Source organism: Heteronotia binoei, chromosome 1 (genome assembly GCF_032191835.1).
Source record: "Heteronotia binoei isolate CCM8104 ecotype False Entrance Well chromosome 1, APGP_CSIRO_Hbin_v1, whole genome shotgun sequence".
In the NCBI taxonomy this organism is placed as follows: Eukaryota; Metazoa; Chordata; class Lepidosauria; order Squamata; family Gekkonidae; genus Heteronotia; species Heteronotia binoei.
This window is the reverse complement of record NC_083223.1, coordinates 252,670,333-252,691,702: the sequence shown is the minus strand read 5'-3', so window position 1 is coordinate 252,691,702 and position 21,370 is coordinate 252,670,333. Positions and strand designations below refer to the sequence as shown.

At 45.7% G+C, this 21,370-nt stretch overlaps 1 protein-coding gene across 1 annotated transcript in view; it reads left to right on the top strand.

The window, feature by feature from the left end:
- LOC132581595 (cystatin-like) overlaps positions 1-20,991 on the top strand; it is a 30,351-nt gene extending 9,360 nt beyond the window's left edge. The window contains exon 3 of the mRNA XM_060252921.1: positions 20,627-20,991. Coding sequence (XP_060108904.1) covers positions 20,627-20,716 — 90 coding nt within the window. The 3' untranslated portion in view covers positions 20,717-20,991. The remainder of the gene's footprint in view (positions 1-20,626) is intronic.
- The last annotated feature ends 379 nt before the right edge of the window (positions 20,992-21,370 follow it).

Sequence of the window (21,370 nt, the reverse complement as noted above, 5' to 3'; positions counted from 1 at the left end):
CCAAGTAGAGGGCATTACAGTAGTCCAGTCTTGAGGTGACCGTTGCATGGATCACTGTTGTGAGGTCACGGCGTTCCAGGAAGGGGGCCAACTGCCTTGCCCGCTTCAGGTGGAAGAATGCTGACTTGGCAGTGGCTGCTATCTGGGCCTCCATTGATAATGAAGATTGGTCTAAAAATAGATTGGTCTGAAATAGATTGGTCTAAGCAGTTGACATATAAAATCATACCACAAAAATGAAATCATTAAATCTAGAAAGCTACCCAGAGATGCTTTCCTTTCCTTTCAAGAAAAAATAAATAAAGAGGAGAGTTGCCATAATTTGTATCAGCAACATCTTAAAGTCTATGTTTTTCTACTGAGAGTGATATATTCATGGGGTGACAGAAACCCTTAGAACCAGCAGTCTTCTGCTTAAGGAGACTGAATAACAGTCTCTCTTGTAAACAGTGGGCATTGCTGACCTTTTGTGTAGGGAATTCCATACATTAATTACCTGTTGTGAGGAAGCTCCTAACAACTGCTCTCTATGTGGTGTGTATATACAGTGCCATCAAATCATAGCTGACTTACAGCAACCCCATAGAGTTTTCAAGGAAAGAGATGGTCAGAGATGGTTTGCCACTGCAATGGACTTCCTTGGTAGTCTCCCATCCAAGCACTATTCAGAGCTGACCCTGCTTAGCCTCGGAGACTGGGCTAGCCTAGGCCATCCAGGTCAGGGCTTCTACATGATACAGTCGTTTTGGTGCCCAAAGTCCAAATGGCACTTTTATACCACTGAAGGACATGGCAGGACAATTTAGTGCTCTCCTAAGCATGACTGATGGGAATTAATGGGAACCTGCAAAAAAAGCATGGTGGTGCTCTTCCAGTGGGGTGTTTACAGAAGGATATTGCAATTTAGATTTCTCCTCTGGATCAGATCTGTCTGTCTCTCCCTCTGCCTCTTAGTAGAGTTCTTCAGCCTGAGGCAGCCCCTTTGTCTCATGGTAAGACCAGCCCTGTGGAACAAAAGAATGCTCAAGGGAATGGACATTCTTGGTTGATTTGAGACACCAGAAACAATAGACAGGAGTGGAATGGACTTGTTGGCAAAGCTGTGCAGGTTCTGGAACCTGGCTAGTTTACACTGCAAGTATGGTGCTTGTTTTTTGCTCTGCTGACTTGCTGTAGCCTTGACAAGTGAATGTGTGAGCCACTTAGTTGTGTTTGAGGTGATATTGGGATGCATGGAGAATCTCGGTGCTGTATTTTTGCCTGGGATTGCTCATTCGTGCATGAAAGGTCACCCCTTGATGCTTCTGAAATCCAGCAACTTCAGTATACATGACCCATTCCCAAGAATCCCCAGTACTCCACTCAATTAGGATTGGCATGTCAGTGTTATGATTGGTGGCAGATTGTTGGCTCATCACCAGCTTGTGCAGCAGTCAAGTACTGCAAAATATATCTAAGAATGCCATTGGCTGCCTTACTTTTTATTTCAGGATGAGGTCGTTTGTGGGTAGGACCACAAGGTCCATCATGGTGACTGTCTCTTCTTTCCCACCCCCCAGCATCTCTGTCTGTTACCAAGAGCAAGAATGAGGGTTCCTTTGCCCCTGAGCTCAGGTGCCTTCTATGTAAGCATCTCAAACAGGAATGCAAGTTGTCCTCTGTGGCTTAGGTTATTATCTCAGAATGCTAGGGTTGTCACATCTCCCCTGGTGCAGGGGTGGGGTGGGAAGGTACAGCTGCCAGATCGGGAAAATCCTGGAGATATGGGGCTGGAGCCTGGGGAGGATAAAGACCTCAGTGGGATACAGTGCTATACAGTCTACCCTTCAAAGCATCCCTTTTCTCCATAACTGGTCTCTGTAGTCTGGAGATGAGCTCTAATTCTGGGGGATTCCCAATTCCCATATGGAAGAAGATGATACTGGATTTATGTCCCACCCTCCACTCCAAATCTGAGTGGCTCACAGTCTCCTTTATCTTCCTCCCCCACAACAGACACCCTGTGAGGTGGGTGGCGCTGAGAGAGCTCTCCCAGAAGCTGCCATTTCAAGGACAACCTCTGAGAGCTATGGCTGACCCAAGGCCATTCCAGCAGCCGCAAGTGGAGGAGTGGGGAATCCAACCTGGGTCTCCCAAATAAGTCACGCACTTAACCACTACACTAAAATGGCTACACTACACTAAAATTGGGGGGTGGTGGGGGGTGGGCTCCCTCTGGGAATCCTACCCCCCCAGGGAAAGTGCATGCGCAATACATAGCCTCTCCTCTCCCGGTGTAGTGAACGCCGCGTGGTCACTGTCTGGCTATGCCTGGCAGATGGTCACTGCAATGGCCTCTCCTGCATTACTGCATCCGTAGCAACACCTTCTCGCTGGTCCCCCCCGTTTTCACAGAGTTTGCTACGTCATGGTGCGACCGAATTGTCCGGCGGTATAACCGGATGGGCAGGCTGGGCCCACCAACCTCGCCAGCCTACGAGAAGGAAAACTCTAACATCAAACCCGGGCAGATAGAGCTCGTTAATGTAACACCTACCACCTGGAGGACTCACTGCCGGCGTCCCGGCTTACTGGGCCATGGCAGATGACCCCCAGGTGAAAGGGTGGAGCCAGTACCGCGCACACTGCGCTTCACCTAAAAAATTCCTCTGCGCAGGCCTGAAGGGCATATCCACACACACAACCCACAACGCATCAAGTCCTGCAGCGATAGGCAAGGGGCGAAACGGCAGGTGGAAGGTGCCACTGGAAGCCGCAGTCCCGATCCTGCATGTAGGCGGTTCAGGATATTGGTCGCCTGATGCTAACCCGGAGACGAAAGCATCTTTCGGCAGCACCCTGAACGACCAAGCAGCCTTATCTAGGGACAGCACTGCTTGCTCCACACGGAGAGGGGCCTAGAAAAGGTGGCCTAAACAAAGCTCGTCTCCCCCACCCCAGTTGGCTAGCCGCGGTCAACGGGCATCCTTACTTGCGGTCGAAAAATAACAACAAAGAAAAGGCATGCACCTGCCTCACAAAGTGTGCAAAGACTAAAGCTTGCGTGTTGGAACATCAGAACCATGCTTGACACAGTAGGCAGTGGTCGCCCTGAACGACGCTCTGCTCTAGTTGCCCACGAACTTCTCAGGTTGAATATCGACATAGCAGCTCTCAGTGAGGTCTGTTTCCCTGAGGAAGGTAGTCTTCAAGAACACGGTGCTGGCTATACCCTCTACTGGTCGGGTAAGTCAAAGGCTGAGAGCCGCCTTTCTGGCGTTGGCTTCATGGTCAGGAACTCCATTGCCTCCAAACTCGAAAACCTTCCAACAGGTCACTCAGATCGCATCATGTCCATGCGCCTCCCACTTCAAAACAAGCAGCATGCAACACTCTTCAGTGTGTATGCCCCAACCCTTCAAGCAGATCCTGCAGAAAAGAACAAGTTCTATGCTGATCTACGCAACCTCGTACAGAAGACCCCTACAGAGGACAAGGTGATCATCCTTGGCGACTTCAATGCCAGAGTAGGTAAAGACTCGGAAGCCTGGAAAGGAGTACTTGGCAAACACGGCATTGGCAACTGCAATGACAACGGGCGCCTCCTGCTAGAATTCTGCATGGAGCACCAGCTCACCATCACCAACACTATCTTCCAGCAGAAGAACAGTCTGAAGACAACCTGGATGCACCCACGGTCCAAGCATTGGCACCTTATCGACTACATTCTGGCGCGCCAGAGAGACCTTCGCGATGTCTTACACACCCGAGTAATGCCCAGCGCAGAATGTCATACGGATCATCGTCTTGTACGCTGCAATCTCCGTCTTCACTTTAAACCCACACCCAGGAGAGGAGGTATCCCTCGGAGGAAGTTTCAGGTTGGCAGCCTCCAGTCAGCCGAAGTCAAAGCTGCCTTCCAGGCAAAACTCCAGTCAAGAATTGAGGACCTCAGTTGCCCCACAGACCCTTCTCCAGAAGCACTCTGGGAACACCTAAAAACTACCGTCCTGCAGATCTCTGAAGAAGTCCTCGGGTTCTCCACAAGGAAGAACAAGGACTGGTTTGATGAGAACAATCAAGAGATCCAAGAATTACTGGCAAAAAAGAGATCTGCCTACCAAGCACATCTTGCTCAGCCCTCCTGTCCTGGGAAAAAAGCAACCTTTCGCGCTGCATGTAGCAACCTCCAGTGCAAGCTTCGAGACATTCAGAACGAGTGGTGGACCAAGCTTGCAGAGAGAACCCAGCTGTGTGCAGACACTGGTGATTTAAGAGGGTTCTACGAAGCCCTGAAGGCAGTATATGGTCCATCATATCAGGCTCAGAGTCCCTTGCATAGTGCAGACGGCCAAGTGCTCCTCACAGACAAGGCATCCATACTGAACCGGTGGTCGGAGTATTTTCAGGTTCTCTTCAGTGCCAACCGCGTAGTTCAAGATTCAGCAATCCACCTCACCCCACTTCAACCGGTGAAAACAGAGTTGGATGAGATCCCCACCCTAGAAGAGACTGTTAAAGCCATCAAGCAACTGAAAAGTGGCAAGGCAGCAGGAGTTGATGGAATTCCACCAGAGATCTGGAAGCATGGGGGCACAGTACTACATAGCTCACTTCACAAAGTACTTGTCACCTGCTGGGAACAAGGCAAATTACCACAGGACTTTCGCGATGCAATCATCATCACCCTATACAAGAACAAAGGGGAAAAGTCAGACTGCTCCAACTACCGGGGGATAACCCTGCTCTCCATCGCAGGCAAAATCCTTGCCAGAATACTCCTGAACAGACTGGTGCCCACCATTGCAGAAGAACTCCTCCCAGAGAGCCAGTGCGGCTTCAGAGCTAACAGGAGCACCACCGACATGGTATTTGTTCTCAGGCAGCTCCAAGAGAAATGCAGGGAACAGAACAAGGGTCTGTATGTGACTTTTGTCGACCTTACCAAAGCTTTCGATACCGTTAGCAGGAAAGGCCTGTGGCAAATCTTGGAACGTTTAGGATGTCCCCCAAGGTTCCTCAGCATGATCATCCAGCTACACGAAGACCAGCGAGGCCAAGTCAGACACTGCAACGACCTCTCGGAGCCCTTCCCAATAGGCACAGGTGTAAAGCAAGGCTGCGTTCTCGCGCCAACTCTCTTTACGATCTTCTTTAGCATGATGCTTCAAAGAGCCGCAGTAGATCTAGATGAGGACGATGGTGTCTACATCCGCTATCGCACCGATGGCAGCCTGTTCAACCTGAGGCGACTAAAGGCACACTCCAAGACAATGGAAAAACTCATCCGAGAGCTACTGTTTGCTGACGATGCTGCACTCGTCTCCCACTCGGTATCAGCTCTGCAGCATATGACGTCCTGCTTTGCAGAGGCTGCCAAGCTATTCGGCCTAGAAGTTAGTCTGAAGAAGACAGAAGTTCTCCACCAGCCTGCACCCCAGGAAGATTATCACCCTCCCTGCATCACTGTGGGTGAATCAGTTCTGAAGACAGTCCAGCAGTTCAGCTACCTGGGGTGCATCATCTCCTCAGATGCCAAGATCGACAAGGAGATTGACAACAGGCTGGCAAAGGCAAACCGTGCATTTGGCCGACTGCACAAAAGAGTGTGGAGCAACAAGCATCTGAAAAAAGGCACAAAGATCAATGTTTACAAAGCGGTTGTGATGACAACCCTCATCTATGGCTCCGAATCGTGGGTTTTATACCGTCATCACCTGCGACTCCTTGAGCGCTTTCATCAGCGCTGCCTTCGCACCATCCTCAACATCCACTGGAGTGACTTTGTGACCAACACTGAAGTCCTCAAGCGGGCAGAGGTTACCAGCATCGAGGCACTGCTGTTGAAGACGCAGCTGCGCTGGGCAGGGCATATTTCTAGGATGGAAAACCACCGCCTTCCCAAGATTGCCCTGTATGGCGAACTCTCCACCGGCCATCGAAATAGAGGGGCACCAAAGAAGAGGTACAAGGACTCCTTGAAGAAATCCCTTAGCACCTGTCACATCAACCATCACCAGTGGTCTGACCTAGCCTCAGATCGCAAAGCATGGAGGCACACCATCCACCAGGCTGTCTCTTCCTTTGAGAACGCACGCATAGCTGGTCTTGAGGACAAAAGGAGATTGAGGAAGAATCGCACTGCTACAGGACCAACCCTAAATCAGACTTTTCCCTGCAGCCGCTGTGGCCGGACCTGCCTGTCCCACATTGGTCTTGTCAGCCACCAGCGAGCCTGCAGCAAACGTGGACTATTGCACCCTTCTTAAATCTTCGTTCGCGAAGCCAAGCCGAGAGAGAGAAAATGGCTGGAGGCTGACATTCCCAAGGAATGCCCATCTTAAATTACAATAATTGACTACAGTTGTTCAAAAATGTGTTCTGCATCATTTCACAGCAGTAGAAATATGTTTTGTAATTAGCATAACCTTTTGAAGATTCAGTTTAAAATATTTGGCTACATTAAGTGAAAGAGTTAACTTAAGCCGACAGAGCTCTGTTGGGTTTCAATATTTTGGCTTTGTGTCTATGCTAAAGAGAGGTGTGAGTCACCAAAGCGTTCAGTAAAGAAATAAGAGAACTGGAGAAGGCTGTCACAATCCTCCCACTCTTCCCCATTAAAATTTCCACCTTGCACACTTTTGGAGGGGATGCAACTCCAACTAGGGCCAGAATGTTTCTCAACCATTTCCATTATTGCATTTTTGTTTGGTTCAATGGACAACTGAAGAGAGAAAAAACTGCCTGTGAAGAGTTGACTGTGACATACAGGAGCAGAATTGCATAGATAAACGGTATTCTGCACATGGCCAGATAGGTTGTGTTTCCAGTCGTGCAGAGATCTGTGCATGCTGCGTTAATACTTAATAGAGAGCCGGTTTGGTGTAGTGGTTAAGTGTGCAGACTCTTATCTGGGAGAACCGGTTTTGATTCCCCACTCTTCCACTTGCAGCTGCTAGAATGGCTTTGGGTCAGCTATAGCTCTCGGAGAGTTGTCCTTAAAAGGGCAGCTGCTGTAAGAGCTCCCTCAGCCCCACCTACCTCACAAAGTGCTTGTTGTTGTGGGGGGGGGGGAAGGTAAAGGTGATTGTGACCGCTCTGAGATTCAGAATGTAGGGCAGGATATAAATCCAATATCTTCTTCTTCTTCATGTGTTTGGGATTGTGTGTGTGTGGGGTGGACCCTTAATATTAAATAGGATAGGGGCTATGGCTCAATGGTGGAGCATTTGATTTGCAGGCAGAAGATGCAAGGTTCAATCCTGGGCATCTCCAGTTGAAAGCAGGCAATGTGGAAGACCTCCACCTAAGAAATACTTCTAAAAATATATATCTAAAACAATGAAATAGTAATGAGTGCAGCACCAAGGAATTAAAATGGGAAGCAATATTAAAGAAGTTAAGGGAAACCACACTGCTGTTAATCATCAGCTTTTGAGGCCAAGCTGGATAGCTGTAGCAGGAAGAGTTCCAAAATGAGTCACCCATCTGAAGTTGGTGAGGGGGGTTCCCAAACACTGGCCTCTGAGGGAAAGCAGTCAAGCAAAGATGTGGGGGACCTGGCAGTCCTTCATATTTGGTCCCCGCTCTTTCATCAAGAGCCAGTTTGGTGTAGTGGTTAAGTGTGCAGACTGTTATTTGGGAGAACCAGGTTTGATTCCCCACTCCTCCACATGCAGCTGCTGGAATGGCCTTGGGTCAGCCAAAGCTTTTGTAGGACTTGTCCTTGAAATGACAGCTGCTGTGAGAGCCCTCTCAGCCCCCCACACCTCACAGGGTGTCTGTTGTGGGGGAGGAAGATAAAGGAGATTGTGAGCCACTCTGAGATTCGGGGTGGAGGGTGGAATATAAATCCAATGTCTTCAAAGAACTCAGCATCCTATCACCCTATTCTGCTAACAGTCAGGGGCATAGATGTTTCAATTTCCTGCGGGGGGGGGGGGAGGGGGCCCAGCCAGACATTTGATCCAATGACATCATAGGGATGAGCCAGTGACATCACAGGGAGGGACCCCATTATCACTACCTATGAATTTATGGAGAAGCTCCCTCCCCATAAATTTAGGGAGCACTCCCCCAACAATGTCCATGGACAGGGCCAAACCCAGAAAAAGGAGGGAGTTGGCCAGTGGTTATAGTGGTCTCTTGCTGTGGCCTGTTTTTGAAATTCACTTTTAGAATAGTCACTTTAAGATCTGCAAATATACATATGTGCATAGGACAAACTAATGGTCACAAATTTGACACTAAAAGGCAATACAGAAAAGCTTTAGGGGAACATTTCCCCCTGCTGTTTTCTGATGACCCCGAAGCACAATCGCCTTTTCCTCCCCCCCCTCTACCCCTCAACAGACACCCTGTGAGGTAGGTTGGGATAAGAGAGCTCTTACAGCAGCTGCCCTTTCATGGACAACTTCTACAAAAGTGATTATTGACCCAAGGCCTTTCCAGCAGCTGCAAGTGGAGGCGGGGGGAATCAAACCCGGTTCTCCCAGATAAGAGTTTGTGCAATTAACTACTGCACCAAACTGGCTGTCACCAACTGTATGTTGGGTTCAGTATATGCTACAGTTTACAGCTGCTGCAGATACCAGGGCTTGACACCTAAATCATTCAGTTTTCACTTATACTCAGAAATCAAACTTACATTTCATGTATTCAACATATCCTGCCCTACCCACAAAATGGGCTCAGGATGGCTCACATCATAAAACCAACAGCAGCAAAACAATAAATAAGATCAGTGATTAATAGGGAAAAAAGGCTCATGTCAGATAAAATAAGTGTGTGTGCAATCTAAATGAAACAGTGTACATGCACACAAAAGCTGATGCCCAGAATAAAATTTGGTTGGTTCTTAAAGGTGCCACTGGCCTCAGATTTTGTTCTTAAAGGCCTCTGATCTTCATGGCCTTACTCAATCTCACATTTCTCCCCAAATGTAAATTGGAACCAGGCAAGTATTTTGAATCCACCACCCAAGAGAGCCTGCAGTCTGACTGTTGGTGCATTAAAAGTGGAGGGGGAAGGAGTGTCACTATTATCTTGACAATTGGTGCCCTATCCAAGGCTGATTGGTTCATCATCTTTTCCACCTCATGAGACTTTCAAGGCAAGAGACAAGCAGAAGTGGTTTGCCACTGTCTTCCTCTGCACAGCAGCCTCAGCTTTCCTCCAAGCACTAACCATGGCCATTCCTGTGTAGTTTCCAAACTCTGATGATATCTGGCTAGTTTGGGATATGAGGGCTGTGACTTCTTTTTGTATTGAAGGACGTCTGTAGCTGAAGATTGACACCTAGCCTCTGGTGTGGGGAAAGCTCAATTAGCATTTCTAAGGAGCTGAGCTTGGGTTGTAAAGTCATTAAGTCATTCATAAAGTCATTCACTGACTTTGAAGCTCAGAGGGAAAATCACACATAGCCTTTATCACCCCATTCATGCCTTTGAAGCCCCAAGTCTTGTGTTGATTGCCCAGCGGGAGCTTAGCCCTGGGTGGGAAAATTCCAGGGGGGTTGCAGCCCGCCAGCCCCCACATACTTTACGCCTATGCTAACAGTGGCAACTTCATCTAGGACAAGGAACTTCTTGTGATGAAAGATGGAACTCTTATATTGTGAAGGGCTTCTTGTAATGAGGAAAGGCACACCATTAACAAGACAGTTTTCTGAGATCCAGCCCAAGGCAGGGTTGCTAGGTCTCCAACTTTGGTAAGAGGCTTCCCACCAACAACCCTTATTTTTTTAAAAAAAACTGCAGCATTGCATGTGTATGATGTCACTTCCAGGGGAAACTTGGAACTGCTGTCATGCAGCTTGAAGAACTGCCAGAAACTGGATTTACCAAAGTGCTTCTGGTGGTTCCTATAACAACATTGCATCATTTCCAGGTTTTCCTCTGGAAATGACATAGAATCGTAGAATTATAGAATCAGGTTAGTTTGACTTGTTCTTGAGAAAACCATGCTGTCTCTTAGTAATCACAGCCATCCTTTCTAAATGTTCCAGGAATGACTGTTTGATGATTTGTTCTAAAACTTTTCCAGGTATAGATGTCAAGCTGATGGGTCGGTACTTACTCAGATCCTCCTTTTACCCCTTCTTGAAGATGGGGACAACATTCACCCACCTCCAGTCTTCCAGCACCTCTCCTGTTCTTTAAGAATTCTCAAAAATAATAACCAGAAATTACATCCACAAGCTCTTTTAGATCCCTTGGATGCAGTTCATCTGGCCCTGAGGACTTAGTTTCATTTAAAGAAACTAGGTGTTTCTGTACTACTCCCATGCTGATCCTAGGTTGGAACTCCATACCCTCAGTAGATGTTGTTTTTGCAATGTTGAGCACTGTTTCCCTCAGAAGAGAAGACTGAGGAAAAGTAGGAATTGAGCAGTTCTGCCCTCTTTTCATTATGTGTTACGATTTCACTTTCCTGCCCTCATAATGGGCCTACCATGTCCTTGTTTTTTTTTCTTTCTGTAAATATAAGAAAATAACCCCTTTTTGTTGTTTTTAGCATCTTTGGCCAGCCTAAGCTCATACTGAGCTTTAGCTTTCCTAACTTTTTCTCTACAAGCACTGGTGATTTGTTCATATTCATCCTTGGTTATAAGGCCCTCCTTCCAATTCCTAAAGGAGTCTTTTTTATTTCTCAAGTCTTTAGAAAGTTGTTTATGGAGCCACCTTGGCTTTTTTAGGCTTCTTCCATTTTTTCTTCTAATAGGAATCGTCTGTGATTGTGCTTCAGTATTTCGCTTTTAAGAAATTCCCACCCCTCTTGAATCTCCTTCCTCCTAAGTATTTCTGACCATGGGATTTTACCCAGCATAGTTCTAAGTTTGTCAAAGTTTGCATTTCTGAAGTCCAACCTATAAATCTGACTACATATAGCTTTCCCCTTCCCTAAGACTGTAAATTTCAAAATCACATGGTCACTACTGCCCAGTGTGCCCACTATTTCCACTTCTTCAATCAATTCTTCCTTGTTGGTGAGAATCAAATCCAAGATAGCAGATCCCCTTGTTTCCTTCTTCACTTTCTAGAAAAGGAAGTTGTCAGCAAGTCAAGAATCTATTTGACCTTTCATTTTTAGCAGAGTTGGACTTCCAACAGATGTCTAGGTAATTGAAATCTCTTATGATCCCTGTGTCCCTTCTTTTGGATAACTTTGCAATTTGTTGAAGGAATATCTTATCCAAGTCCTCTGCCTGGCTTGGTGGTATATAGCAGACCCCCACCATAAAATCACTGTTATTTCTTAATCCTTTTATTTTTACCCAAAGACTCTCAACTGAGCTGCCATGCTCAGATTCACATATTTCCTCACAAGTATATACCTCTTTCACATATACTGCTGCACCTCTGCCCTTTCTCATTTGTCTGTCTCTTTTAAATAAGTTGTACCCCTGAATCCTAAGATTCCCATTGTGAGTGTCATCCCACCAAGTTTCAGTAAGGCCTATTATGTCAGTCTCTTTCTTGTATTAGGACTTCCAGTTCCTCCTGTGTGTTTCCCATACTCATAAGAACATAAGAGAAGCCATGCTGAATCAGGCCAATGGCCCATCCAGTCCAACACTCTGTATCACACAGTGGCCAAAATACACTGTGGCTAATAGCCATTGATGGACTTCTGCTCCATATTTTTATCCAATCCCCTCTTGAAGCTGGCTATGCTTGTAGCCGCCACCACCTCCTGTGGCCGTGAATTCCACATGTTAATCACCCTTTGGGTGAAGAAATACTTCCTTTTATCCATTTTAACCTGACTGCTCAGCAATTTCATTGAATGCCCACGAGTTCTTGTATTGTGAGAAAGGGAGAAAAGGACTTTTTTCTCTACTTTCTCCATCCCATGCATAATCTTGTAAACCAGTATCATGTCACCCCGCAGTCGACGTTTCTCCAAGCTAAAGAGCCCCAAGCGTTTTAACCTTTCTTCATAGGGAAAGTGTTCCAAACCTTTAATCATTCTAGTTGCCCTTTTGTGGATTTTTTCCAATGCTATAATATCCTTTTTGGTACTGGTAGAAAGTGCTGTCATGGGTGCCAAGCTGGCTAACCCTGAAATGAACTTATTTAAACCTTAGTGCATTTCCAGAAGGAAGGAACAAGGTGTTGGATTCTCTGGACTTGGTACTGCCAAGGAACCATGAAAAAGCAGCAGAGTGCTCAAGGCTTTAACACAGCAGAGCTGGGACTAGGTGTGGCAACAGACTTAGTTACACAGAGTCAGCAATTAGTTCTAAGACTAATAAATGACATTTATTTAAGGAAATACATGAAGGTAAGAGATAGGGATAGATTACCTATTCTTGCTAAGAAGATGGTGTAAAACAATTTTTATTGGTAACATATGGTGATAAATCTATATATCTTACATCATTAATTTATCTACCCCATATATTACTTTCCACCCACCTCCCCCCGTTACTCTGAGCATTAGTGTAGAGACATGGCACATGTGATGCTGTGTGTTCCCTCATGTCTCTGCCTCCAAGCTCCTGCCTGTAGCCTGTCAACCCTAACACATAGTATTCTCCCAGCGGCTCTGTCGATGATTTAGACTGAGAGAGAGAGGGAGACTAGGCTGAAATCACTTGCTAAGTTTTATGGTTGAGGGTGTGAGTCTTGAGTTTGGGGTCTTTCCCCATCCTAGTCGAACCATAAAAGCCACTGTCATTTACATTGACTTGCTACCTTTTATGCATCCTTTAGCCAGCTTTTAATCATGTTCATGTATAATGACAGTAATGACGCTAGTAGTGAAACCTGGCAAAAACACAGGGACAGTGAGGTTCTTTAAGAGCTAGTGAGAGCCATTCCTTCTTATTTGTTCCTGTATTCTGAGTAATGGCCTCAGAACATTGATACAGCTCATCCTTATCCATGAGCAGAAGAGATGCGAGAACCTCTGAGCATGAGCAGAGTATCTTTGCCTCACCACAGAATAGCCCCAGCCAGGCTTATTGATGTTAAGAGATAAAGGTTTATCAGGGAAGAGAGCTAGACTCTAGAGAGGGCTGAATCAGTGTTTTGGTTTTGGAAATGCAGACTGTTTTATTTGTATAGACTTGTATCTCCCTCCTCTTCTCAGAAGTATATGGCATGAAGCATGACAAGGCCAGGACATGGTGTCTTGGTGTGTATGCTGCCAAACAACTTCTCCTCGTCCTGGCTATATTGCCTGCAGGTTTCTGGGAATCTTGGGGGATCATCACAATCTGTCTCTTGATGGGTAGCTCATTTATAACTTGCATTTATCACAGACCTCTACCATTTCTCAGCTTACACAGCCGTTTGCTTCATGAGTGATGAAATAACATCTGTCTTTTGATGCATATGTGTATAGCCACATTTGTGTGTGTATGTGTGGGAGACTTTCTTTCAAAAGTCTGTGCCATGACTCCCAACTGTAAACACCAGTAGGGTTGCAGGTTTTCACTGACCCAAAGATTCATCTGCAGATGATGTCAAACAAACGTCACATTGGGCAGTGCATTAGCATTATGTTGTAATGTGAAAAGCTGAGGTTACACACCGTTCTGTGAACAGCAGCCTCTTGGTTCTTTTCCTGGCTAGGGTGTAATGACACAGTGAGAGAAGAATGCCAGCAATCTTAAGTGGGGAAACGACACACATTAATCTGGTGTGCTTCCTCACTGGCCATTGATTCCCTCTGTTTTTATGGAGTACCTAGACAACATTATCAATATATTTTTTTAAAAATTATTTAAGAGGTTTATAGCTTGCTTTTCATAGTCATGTTTTCAAATCATTTGGGGAAGGGCTGTGGTTCAGTGGTAGAGCATCTGCTCTGCATATAGAAGGTCTCAGGTTCAATCCCTGGCATCTCCAGTTTTAAAAAGGGCCAGGGAGTTGGTTGATGTGAAAGACCTCAGCCCGAGACCCTGGAGTGCTGCTGCCAGTCTATGCTGACTTTGATGGACCAAGAGTCTGGTTCAGTATACGGCAGCTTTTTGTGTGTTCATTTAAAAATAGTAAACTGCACATTAAATACTTTGATGCCTTGCAGGGGAGAGGCTGTGATTTGGGGGCAGAGTATGTGTTTTATATGCAGAAGGTTCCAAGTCCGGTTCCTGGTATCTCCAATTAAAGGAACAACCAAGTAGTAAGTGATGTGAAAGACCTACTAGTCAGAGTAGACAATATTGACCTTGACAGGTGAAGGGCCTGCCTCTTCATGTGTTCAGATTGGCTCAAGAGAGGGCATCTGGACTTCCTGTGGCAGTTGCTAGGTTACCCCTCCTCCCATAAGCACAGGAGACAGGCTTTCTAATGGTTCCAGTTTTCTGGGGCATTTTTGCTCAGGGGGATTTGTGGCACTGTTGTTCACGTAAAATGTCTTCCTTTGTGTGCAGATTGGACAAAATGTTATTGCTTGATGTAAGCTGCTTTGAGTCCCCTTGATTAGGAGAAAAGCAGGATAAAAATAAATACAAATTGAATGTGGAGGCTTGTCAAGGTTATTGACCTTGAAGTTTTCCTTCCTGCCGCTGTTTCAAAGCAGCTTGTGTTTCTACACTGGCTAGCATTGGCCTTTCTAAAGGAATCTTTCTCCTGTTGGGGGAGGGGCTTTAAATACTGCCTTTCTCATCATCATAAATTATGCAATTATAAAATCATTATCCTGAGGGGGAAAGTAATAAGTTTTACTGAAAACAGAAAAGCAGTACTGAAAGGACCGCTCCCCCCACCCCAGGGAACTAATTCAGGAGTATTCAGGAATGCCCCACAAGTGAACAGGGAATATTTAACTGAAGCATGGAGAAGGAATTACCGCAATCTGGAATTACCACAAACTCTAGTTATAGAATGCTGCTGAGTGATTTGTTACTGCTCCCACCTTAGGTTGCTTTAAAAGTGGATTAGCTGGATTCTTGGAGAATGGGTTCATGAGGGTATCAAGGCATGATGGCTAAAGGGAACCTCAATGTTCAGAGGCAGTTTATCTCTGAATGGCAATTGCTGGGGGCACCCCTGGAGCATTTGTCTTCAGTGAGGATCAGAACACTGGAGTACTAGAGGAACCTCCATCTGAGAAGGGAGGGCTCTAACACGTTCTTAAGCAGAGCAGTTGTGGAACAAGAAACGTATCAAAATTGAAGGGATAACTATAGGAAGAAGTGGGAACTTTTCTGAACTGTTGAAGTAAAGGTAAGATATTTAGGGAGATTTTAGAGTATGCAGGGTATACCCTTTTAAAAAACAGAGTTTTCCCTGCGTGGACAAGAATTGCCAGGTACTTAGGAGGGATGCAGGGCTATATTAAGAACATAAGAGAAGCCATGTTGGATCAGGCCAATGGCCCATACAGTCCAACACTCTGTGTCACACAGTGGCCAAAAAAACCAGGCGCCATCAGGAGGTCCATCAGTGGGGCCAGAACACTAGAAGTCCTCCCACTGTGCCCCCCCCCCCCGCCAGCACCAAGAAGACAGAGTATCACTGCCCCACAGAGTTTCAGCAATATGCTGTGGCTAATAGCCACTGATGGACCTCTGCTCCATATGTTTATCCATTCCCCTCTTGAAGCTGTCTGTGCTTGCAGCCACCACCACCTCCCGTGGCAATGAATTCCATATGTTAATCACCCTTTGGGCGAAGAATTACCATGTAGATTTAAACTGGTGATTCTTGGTAGATCAGTGGTTCAGTTTGGAAGCTGTCCACAGGTTTCATGTTCAACCAGGTGACAAATGAATTGTATTCTGACAGTTTGCATGTGTTCTTAATTGTATCACAAAGCAAAATCCACATTGTCATACAGCTTCACCACAATTCTCCTTTCCCATGTGTTGTAAGGCACACATTTTTCATGTGCATACATTCATGGTATATGCATAACATTTCCTCAAAAATCTGGAATATTATTCATATTGAGGCTGTGTATTTATGGAAAATCTAGGGTTTGCCCCATTTATTAAAAAAATGAATTGGTATAATTCCGGTTTTACAAAATTTATCCTTATTGCTCATGTTTAATTTTCTTTTGCAGCTTCCAGAGCCTTTTAATTACATGCTGTTTGCACAGGGCAGAGTTTGCTCTGCTTTGCTGTCACTACTCCTGGGAGTGCAGGGTCATGTGTGTTGGCAGTTTGGGAGTTTTCTATGTACTTTTCTTTAATCATTCTTCCCCCCCCCCAAAACCTTTTCCCTTTCACACTCTGCCTTGGTGCTTAGCAGTGTGGTTGTCTCTGCTGGTTAGGGTTGCTAGTAGCCCTACAGAAAAATGTTCTTTTAATAGGAATGTGTGAAAATGGGCAGCTGAAGCTTTTCATTCAGCTTATCCCTGCCAATCAGCTGGTCAGTGTCCATGTTCAGTGGGGTTCCTGTCATGGTCTGAATGTTGCTGTCTATTTGGGCTTCCAGCTGGCCTTTCAGTTTCTTGGTACCCACCATAGTGGTAGTCAGAGGTACTTCTAGAAGTTCACCCCTAACAGGATTTCCCATTCTCCAGGCAACTGGGGTAAACTGTTCGCACCTTTCCCTTTATAACTCCACAACAAAAAAGACTGGAGATGTCATTTTTAAAAAACCCTGGGAATTCAGAGGAACTGAATTTTTAAATGGAAGTAGAGAAAGCAGTGATTGCTATTGATCTGTAACTATTACAGGCTAAAGGCTTGGAAAAAAGTCCCGTGGTGGCACAGCAAGACAACAAAATGTTGGGAAAACAGCATCTGTGAGGGACTAATGGGAGGGGGGTGGGGAAAGCTGCAGATATAGGTGGTAGGATTTTTGCAGCAGGAAAATAAGCACTGTTCCTTCCATACAACATGCAAGTGCTCGTGGACTGCATTCTTTTTTTAAAAAGAGTAAAGCCAATTTGAGAGAAAGCATATTGAGAATGGTGGGGAGGAGGGAGGACTATTAGAGCACACCATTAAGTAGAGGTTTCCAAATTATGTGCTTCAGTTTGGAAGTCAGTGTGTGTGTGTGGGGGGGGGAATGTCCACAGGAAAGCAGCCATAGAGTTTGAAAGGAAGTAATTCTTAAGGTGTCTGTGAAGGGGGCAGGAAGAGTTGACATGAACATAATGCTTGAACACCTTTCCCACAACAAATCTGAGTCAATTATACCAGTTAATTGACACATTCAAAAATTCCATCAAAATAGGGTTCTTAATTGGAGTTTATGTAAAGGGCAATGAAATCCATTGTTCTCCCTGCAATGAGACAAAATCCAATTAGTGATGATGTTTTAAAAACTGTCTTTGTTACAGCATAGATGCATGAGAGCGTCCTTAACTTAAAAGGCTGTGGCAGCAACCTGTTAGAGCGGTTCACATCTAACTGAAATTTGACAACAGTGACATGTCTAACTGAAATTTGACAACAGTGACAGACCTATCAGGTCACAAAACAACACAAGCTGATCTCCTGAGAATTTTATTTGGCCCATGGGTTTTTAACTGGGTACCACCAATACACTTATTTAGAGTTCAGTGGGGATCCAAAAAAGCTTACAACATCATTCACCCCTCCTTCATTTCACCCTCACAACAAACCTGTGAGATTGGTTGGGATGCTAGAGAAGAGATTGCCCCAAAATTACTCAGATAATTCATGGCTGAGTGGGGGTTTGAAACTGCATCTCCCGAATCCCAGTCTAGCACTCTAGCTACTATACCTCACTGACTCTCTTGAATAATTCACTCCTACTTGGATGGCCTCCTTGGCCAAGACCTGGATCTCAGAAGCTAAGCAGGGTCAGTTCTGATGAGTTCTTGGATGGGAGACCCCCAAGGACGTCAGGGTCTTCAGGTAATGGCAGGGCACCTCTGAATGGCTCTTGCTTTAATTTAATGTAATTTTTAGGTTTATATCCTGCCCTATCCCGCAAGTGGGCTCAGGGTGGCTTACAACAATGTTTGGTGTGAGAGAGCCAGTTTGGTGTAGTGGTTAAGTGCGCGGACTCTTATGTGGGAGAACCAGGTTTGATTCCCCACTCCTCCAGTTACAGCTGCTGGAATGGCCTTGGGTCAGCCATAGTTATCACAGGAGTTGTCCTTGAAAGGCAGCTTCTGGGCAAGCGCTCTCAGCCTCACCCACCTCACAGGGTGTCTGTTGTGGGGGGGAGAAGATATAGGGGATTGTAAGCTGCTCAGAGAGAAGAGCGGGGTATAAATCTGCAGGCTTCTTCTAAAACAGTTAAAATAATATCATAAAAAACAGACATTACATAGCAGGAGCAGCAAAGTAAACAGTCTTACAGACATAAATGCCATGAGGCGTTGCCTTGATAGCAAAGAAACCAGGCCTTGACTAATTAAAAAAAAATCTGTAATTTTCAGAATTATAGCTTCTCCATCATTGTTTAAAGATAATTTAAAACAACGCTGTTACTGTTGGCCTTATAATATTGGGGTGAGTTCTTTTTGATGCCTGCTGCTGTTCATTTGTTTAAACTGGGATTAATGTTTTGTTTACTTTATAGTCTTGTCATGGGTTTGACTTCCAGCAACCTTGTGTAACAGGTCATGGTGGCCCTAGGATGAGGAGGGGCAGTGCTGTTGGCAGGAACAGAGGCTGGGATTGCTGGCACACTTCTCAACAGGAGTTAGGGTTGCCAAGTCCAATTCAAGAAATATCTGGGGACTTTGAGGGTGGAGCCAGGAGACTTTGGGGGTGGAGCCCAGAGCAAGGGTGTGATAAGCATAATCCAAAGGGAGTTCTGGCCATCACATTTAAAGGCTTCCCCTCCCCTTTTAAATGCCTCCCCGCCATTGGAAATGATAGATAGGGGCACCTTCTTTGTGGGCTCATAGAATTGGACCCCCTGGTCCAATCTTTTTGAAACTTGGAGGTTATTTTGGGGAGAGGCACTGGATGCTATGCTACAAATGTGGCACCTCTACCTCAGAAAACAGCCTCCCCAGATACCCGCGGATCAATTTTCCATTATACTATATGGGAATCGATCTTCATAGGGAAGACCAGAGTGCCTGGTAGACATTTCACCCCCCTGCTTTCTGATTACCCTGAAGCGGGGTGAGGGCCTCCAAACTGGGGGATGCCCTGTCTCCTCCTGGGGATTGGCCACCCTAACAAGAGTAGGCCAAGAAATTGGATAATGTCATCGGAGATTGGGAGGCAGAGAGCAGTATGAGTGGAGGGATACAAGCCTAAGAGAGAGAGGATGTGAGAAATGACAACACGAAGGAGAATGAGCAGAGGAGAGAACCCTAGAAGCAGGAGAGCCAGTTTGGTGTAGTGGTTAAGTGTGCGGACTCTTATTTGGGAGAACTGGGTTTGATTCCTCACTCTTCCACTTGCACCTGCTGGCATGGCCTTGGGTCAGCAGAGGTTGTCCTTGAAAGGGCAGCTGCTCTGAGAGCCCTCTCCAGCCCCACCCACCTCGCAGGGTGTCTGTTGTGGGGGAGGAAGGTAAAGGAGATTGTGAGCCGCTCTGAGACTCTTCAGAGTGGAGGGCAGGATATAAATCCGGTATCTTCTTCTAGTATAGGGTGGTATCTTCAATAGGCCTACTTAAGTTGGGTGGGGGTGGAAGGTGAGGCTCAGGAAGTCCAAAAAAATGGAGTTAAGGTTGGATGCTTCCTGGAATTGAAATACCTGTGCAGAACGCGGCGGCTAGGCTGTTGTTGGGGCTCCCAAGGTGGGAGCACATACGGCCGGGGCTGCGCGGGCTGCACTGGCTGCCAGTGGCATACCGAGTTCGCTACAAGGTGCTGGTTATCACCTTTAAAGCCCTATATGGCCGAGGACCTACCTACCTGAGGGACCGTCTTTCCCCATATGAGCCCCAGAGGGCACTGAGGTCATCCAGGAAAAACCAGTTGAATATCCCTGGGCCAAGGGAGGCCAGACTGAAGGCCACCCGGGACTGGGCCTTCTCTATCACCGCTCCACTACTGTGGAATCAACTCCCTGAGGAGGTGAGGGCCCTACGATGTTTAGATGGATTCTGTAGGGCCTGTAAGACCCACCTTTTCAAGATGGCCTTCAACTAGTGACAAAACTAGTGACAAAGCTAGAGGCTGCTGAAAATGCTTTTATTCTTTGAAACTCACTGATAACCTGTTTATAACGCTTTATTGTTAACACCTTATTGTTATGCTAATTTTAATAATTTGTAATTGTTTTAACTATGTTTTTATAAGTATAATTGATGTAATGTGTATTTTATGTTGTGAGCCGCCCTGAGCCTGCTCCGGCGGGGAGGGCGGGATAGAAATAAAAAATTATTATTATTATTATTATTATTATTATTATTATTATTATTATTATTATTATCATTATTATTATTATTTTTAAAATATGTGCACTGCTTCTCCAAATTTATTCAAGGCAATTTCCCCAGTAGATAGATAACTCTCCATAAAATGTATTAGTCTAGCTCAGGGGTGGGGAACAGTGGCTCTCCAGATGTTTTTTTGCCTACAACTCCCATCAGCCCCAGCGATTGGCCATGCTGGCTGGGGCTGATGGGAGTTGTAGGCAAAAAACATCTGGAGAGCCACTGTTCCCCACCCCTGGTCTAGGTAAATCTTTGGTTGGAAGCCTTGTGTTAACAAACATACATACCTGTCATCCCACTGAACACGGGGAAGGAATGTTTTCTGCCTCAAGCAGTGCTAATCATGTTTCTCTTTCTCCAATTTCCAGAGAAAATTGTGCAAATTCTATGTCTGGAGTCGCTCTTGGTTGAACGACACACATGTGACAAGCATGAGCTGTGGGCGGGCAAACTCCTGAATCTCATGTCTGGAAACCAGTGAGAAGGGCATGACGCAACTTACCTGCAGCTGCTACAAAATGCGTTCAAACCAGTTTGATTCTTCTTAATTAGGCCAAGTGGCCTGCTCTTCTTAACTGCCTCCAGGATTCACCATGTACAGTTGACGAATAGAAGCCTGGAGTCTCACCTGTGAATGGATCACCTGAAAACTCTAACAAATTGATTGTGGCATCTTTTCTCTCCTTTATATCTGCTGAAATCTTTTGAATTGAGAATAAAATCTACAAGGGTCTTCCTGTTTCTGTTACTGACAACAAAATAATCCAGTGCTTTTTGTATACAGTTTGCTGAGTATTAATTTGAGAAAAATGTAATAGCCCTTTCTCCCTAATATTGGATCTGGAGTGAGAAGAGATGCTCTGTTCAGAGAAGATGATGATACTGGATTTATATCCCGCCCTCTATTCTGAATCTCAGAGTGGCTTACTATGTCCTTTATCTTGCTTCCCCCACAACAAACACCCTGTGAGGTAAATGGGGCTGAAAGAGCTCATAGAATCTGCCCTTTCAAGGACAAACTCTGCCAGAGCTATGGCTGACCCAAGGCCATTCCAGCAGCTGCATGTGGAGGAGTGGGGAATCAAACCCGGTTCTCCCAGATAAGAGTCTTC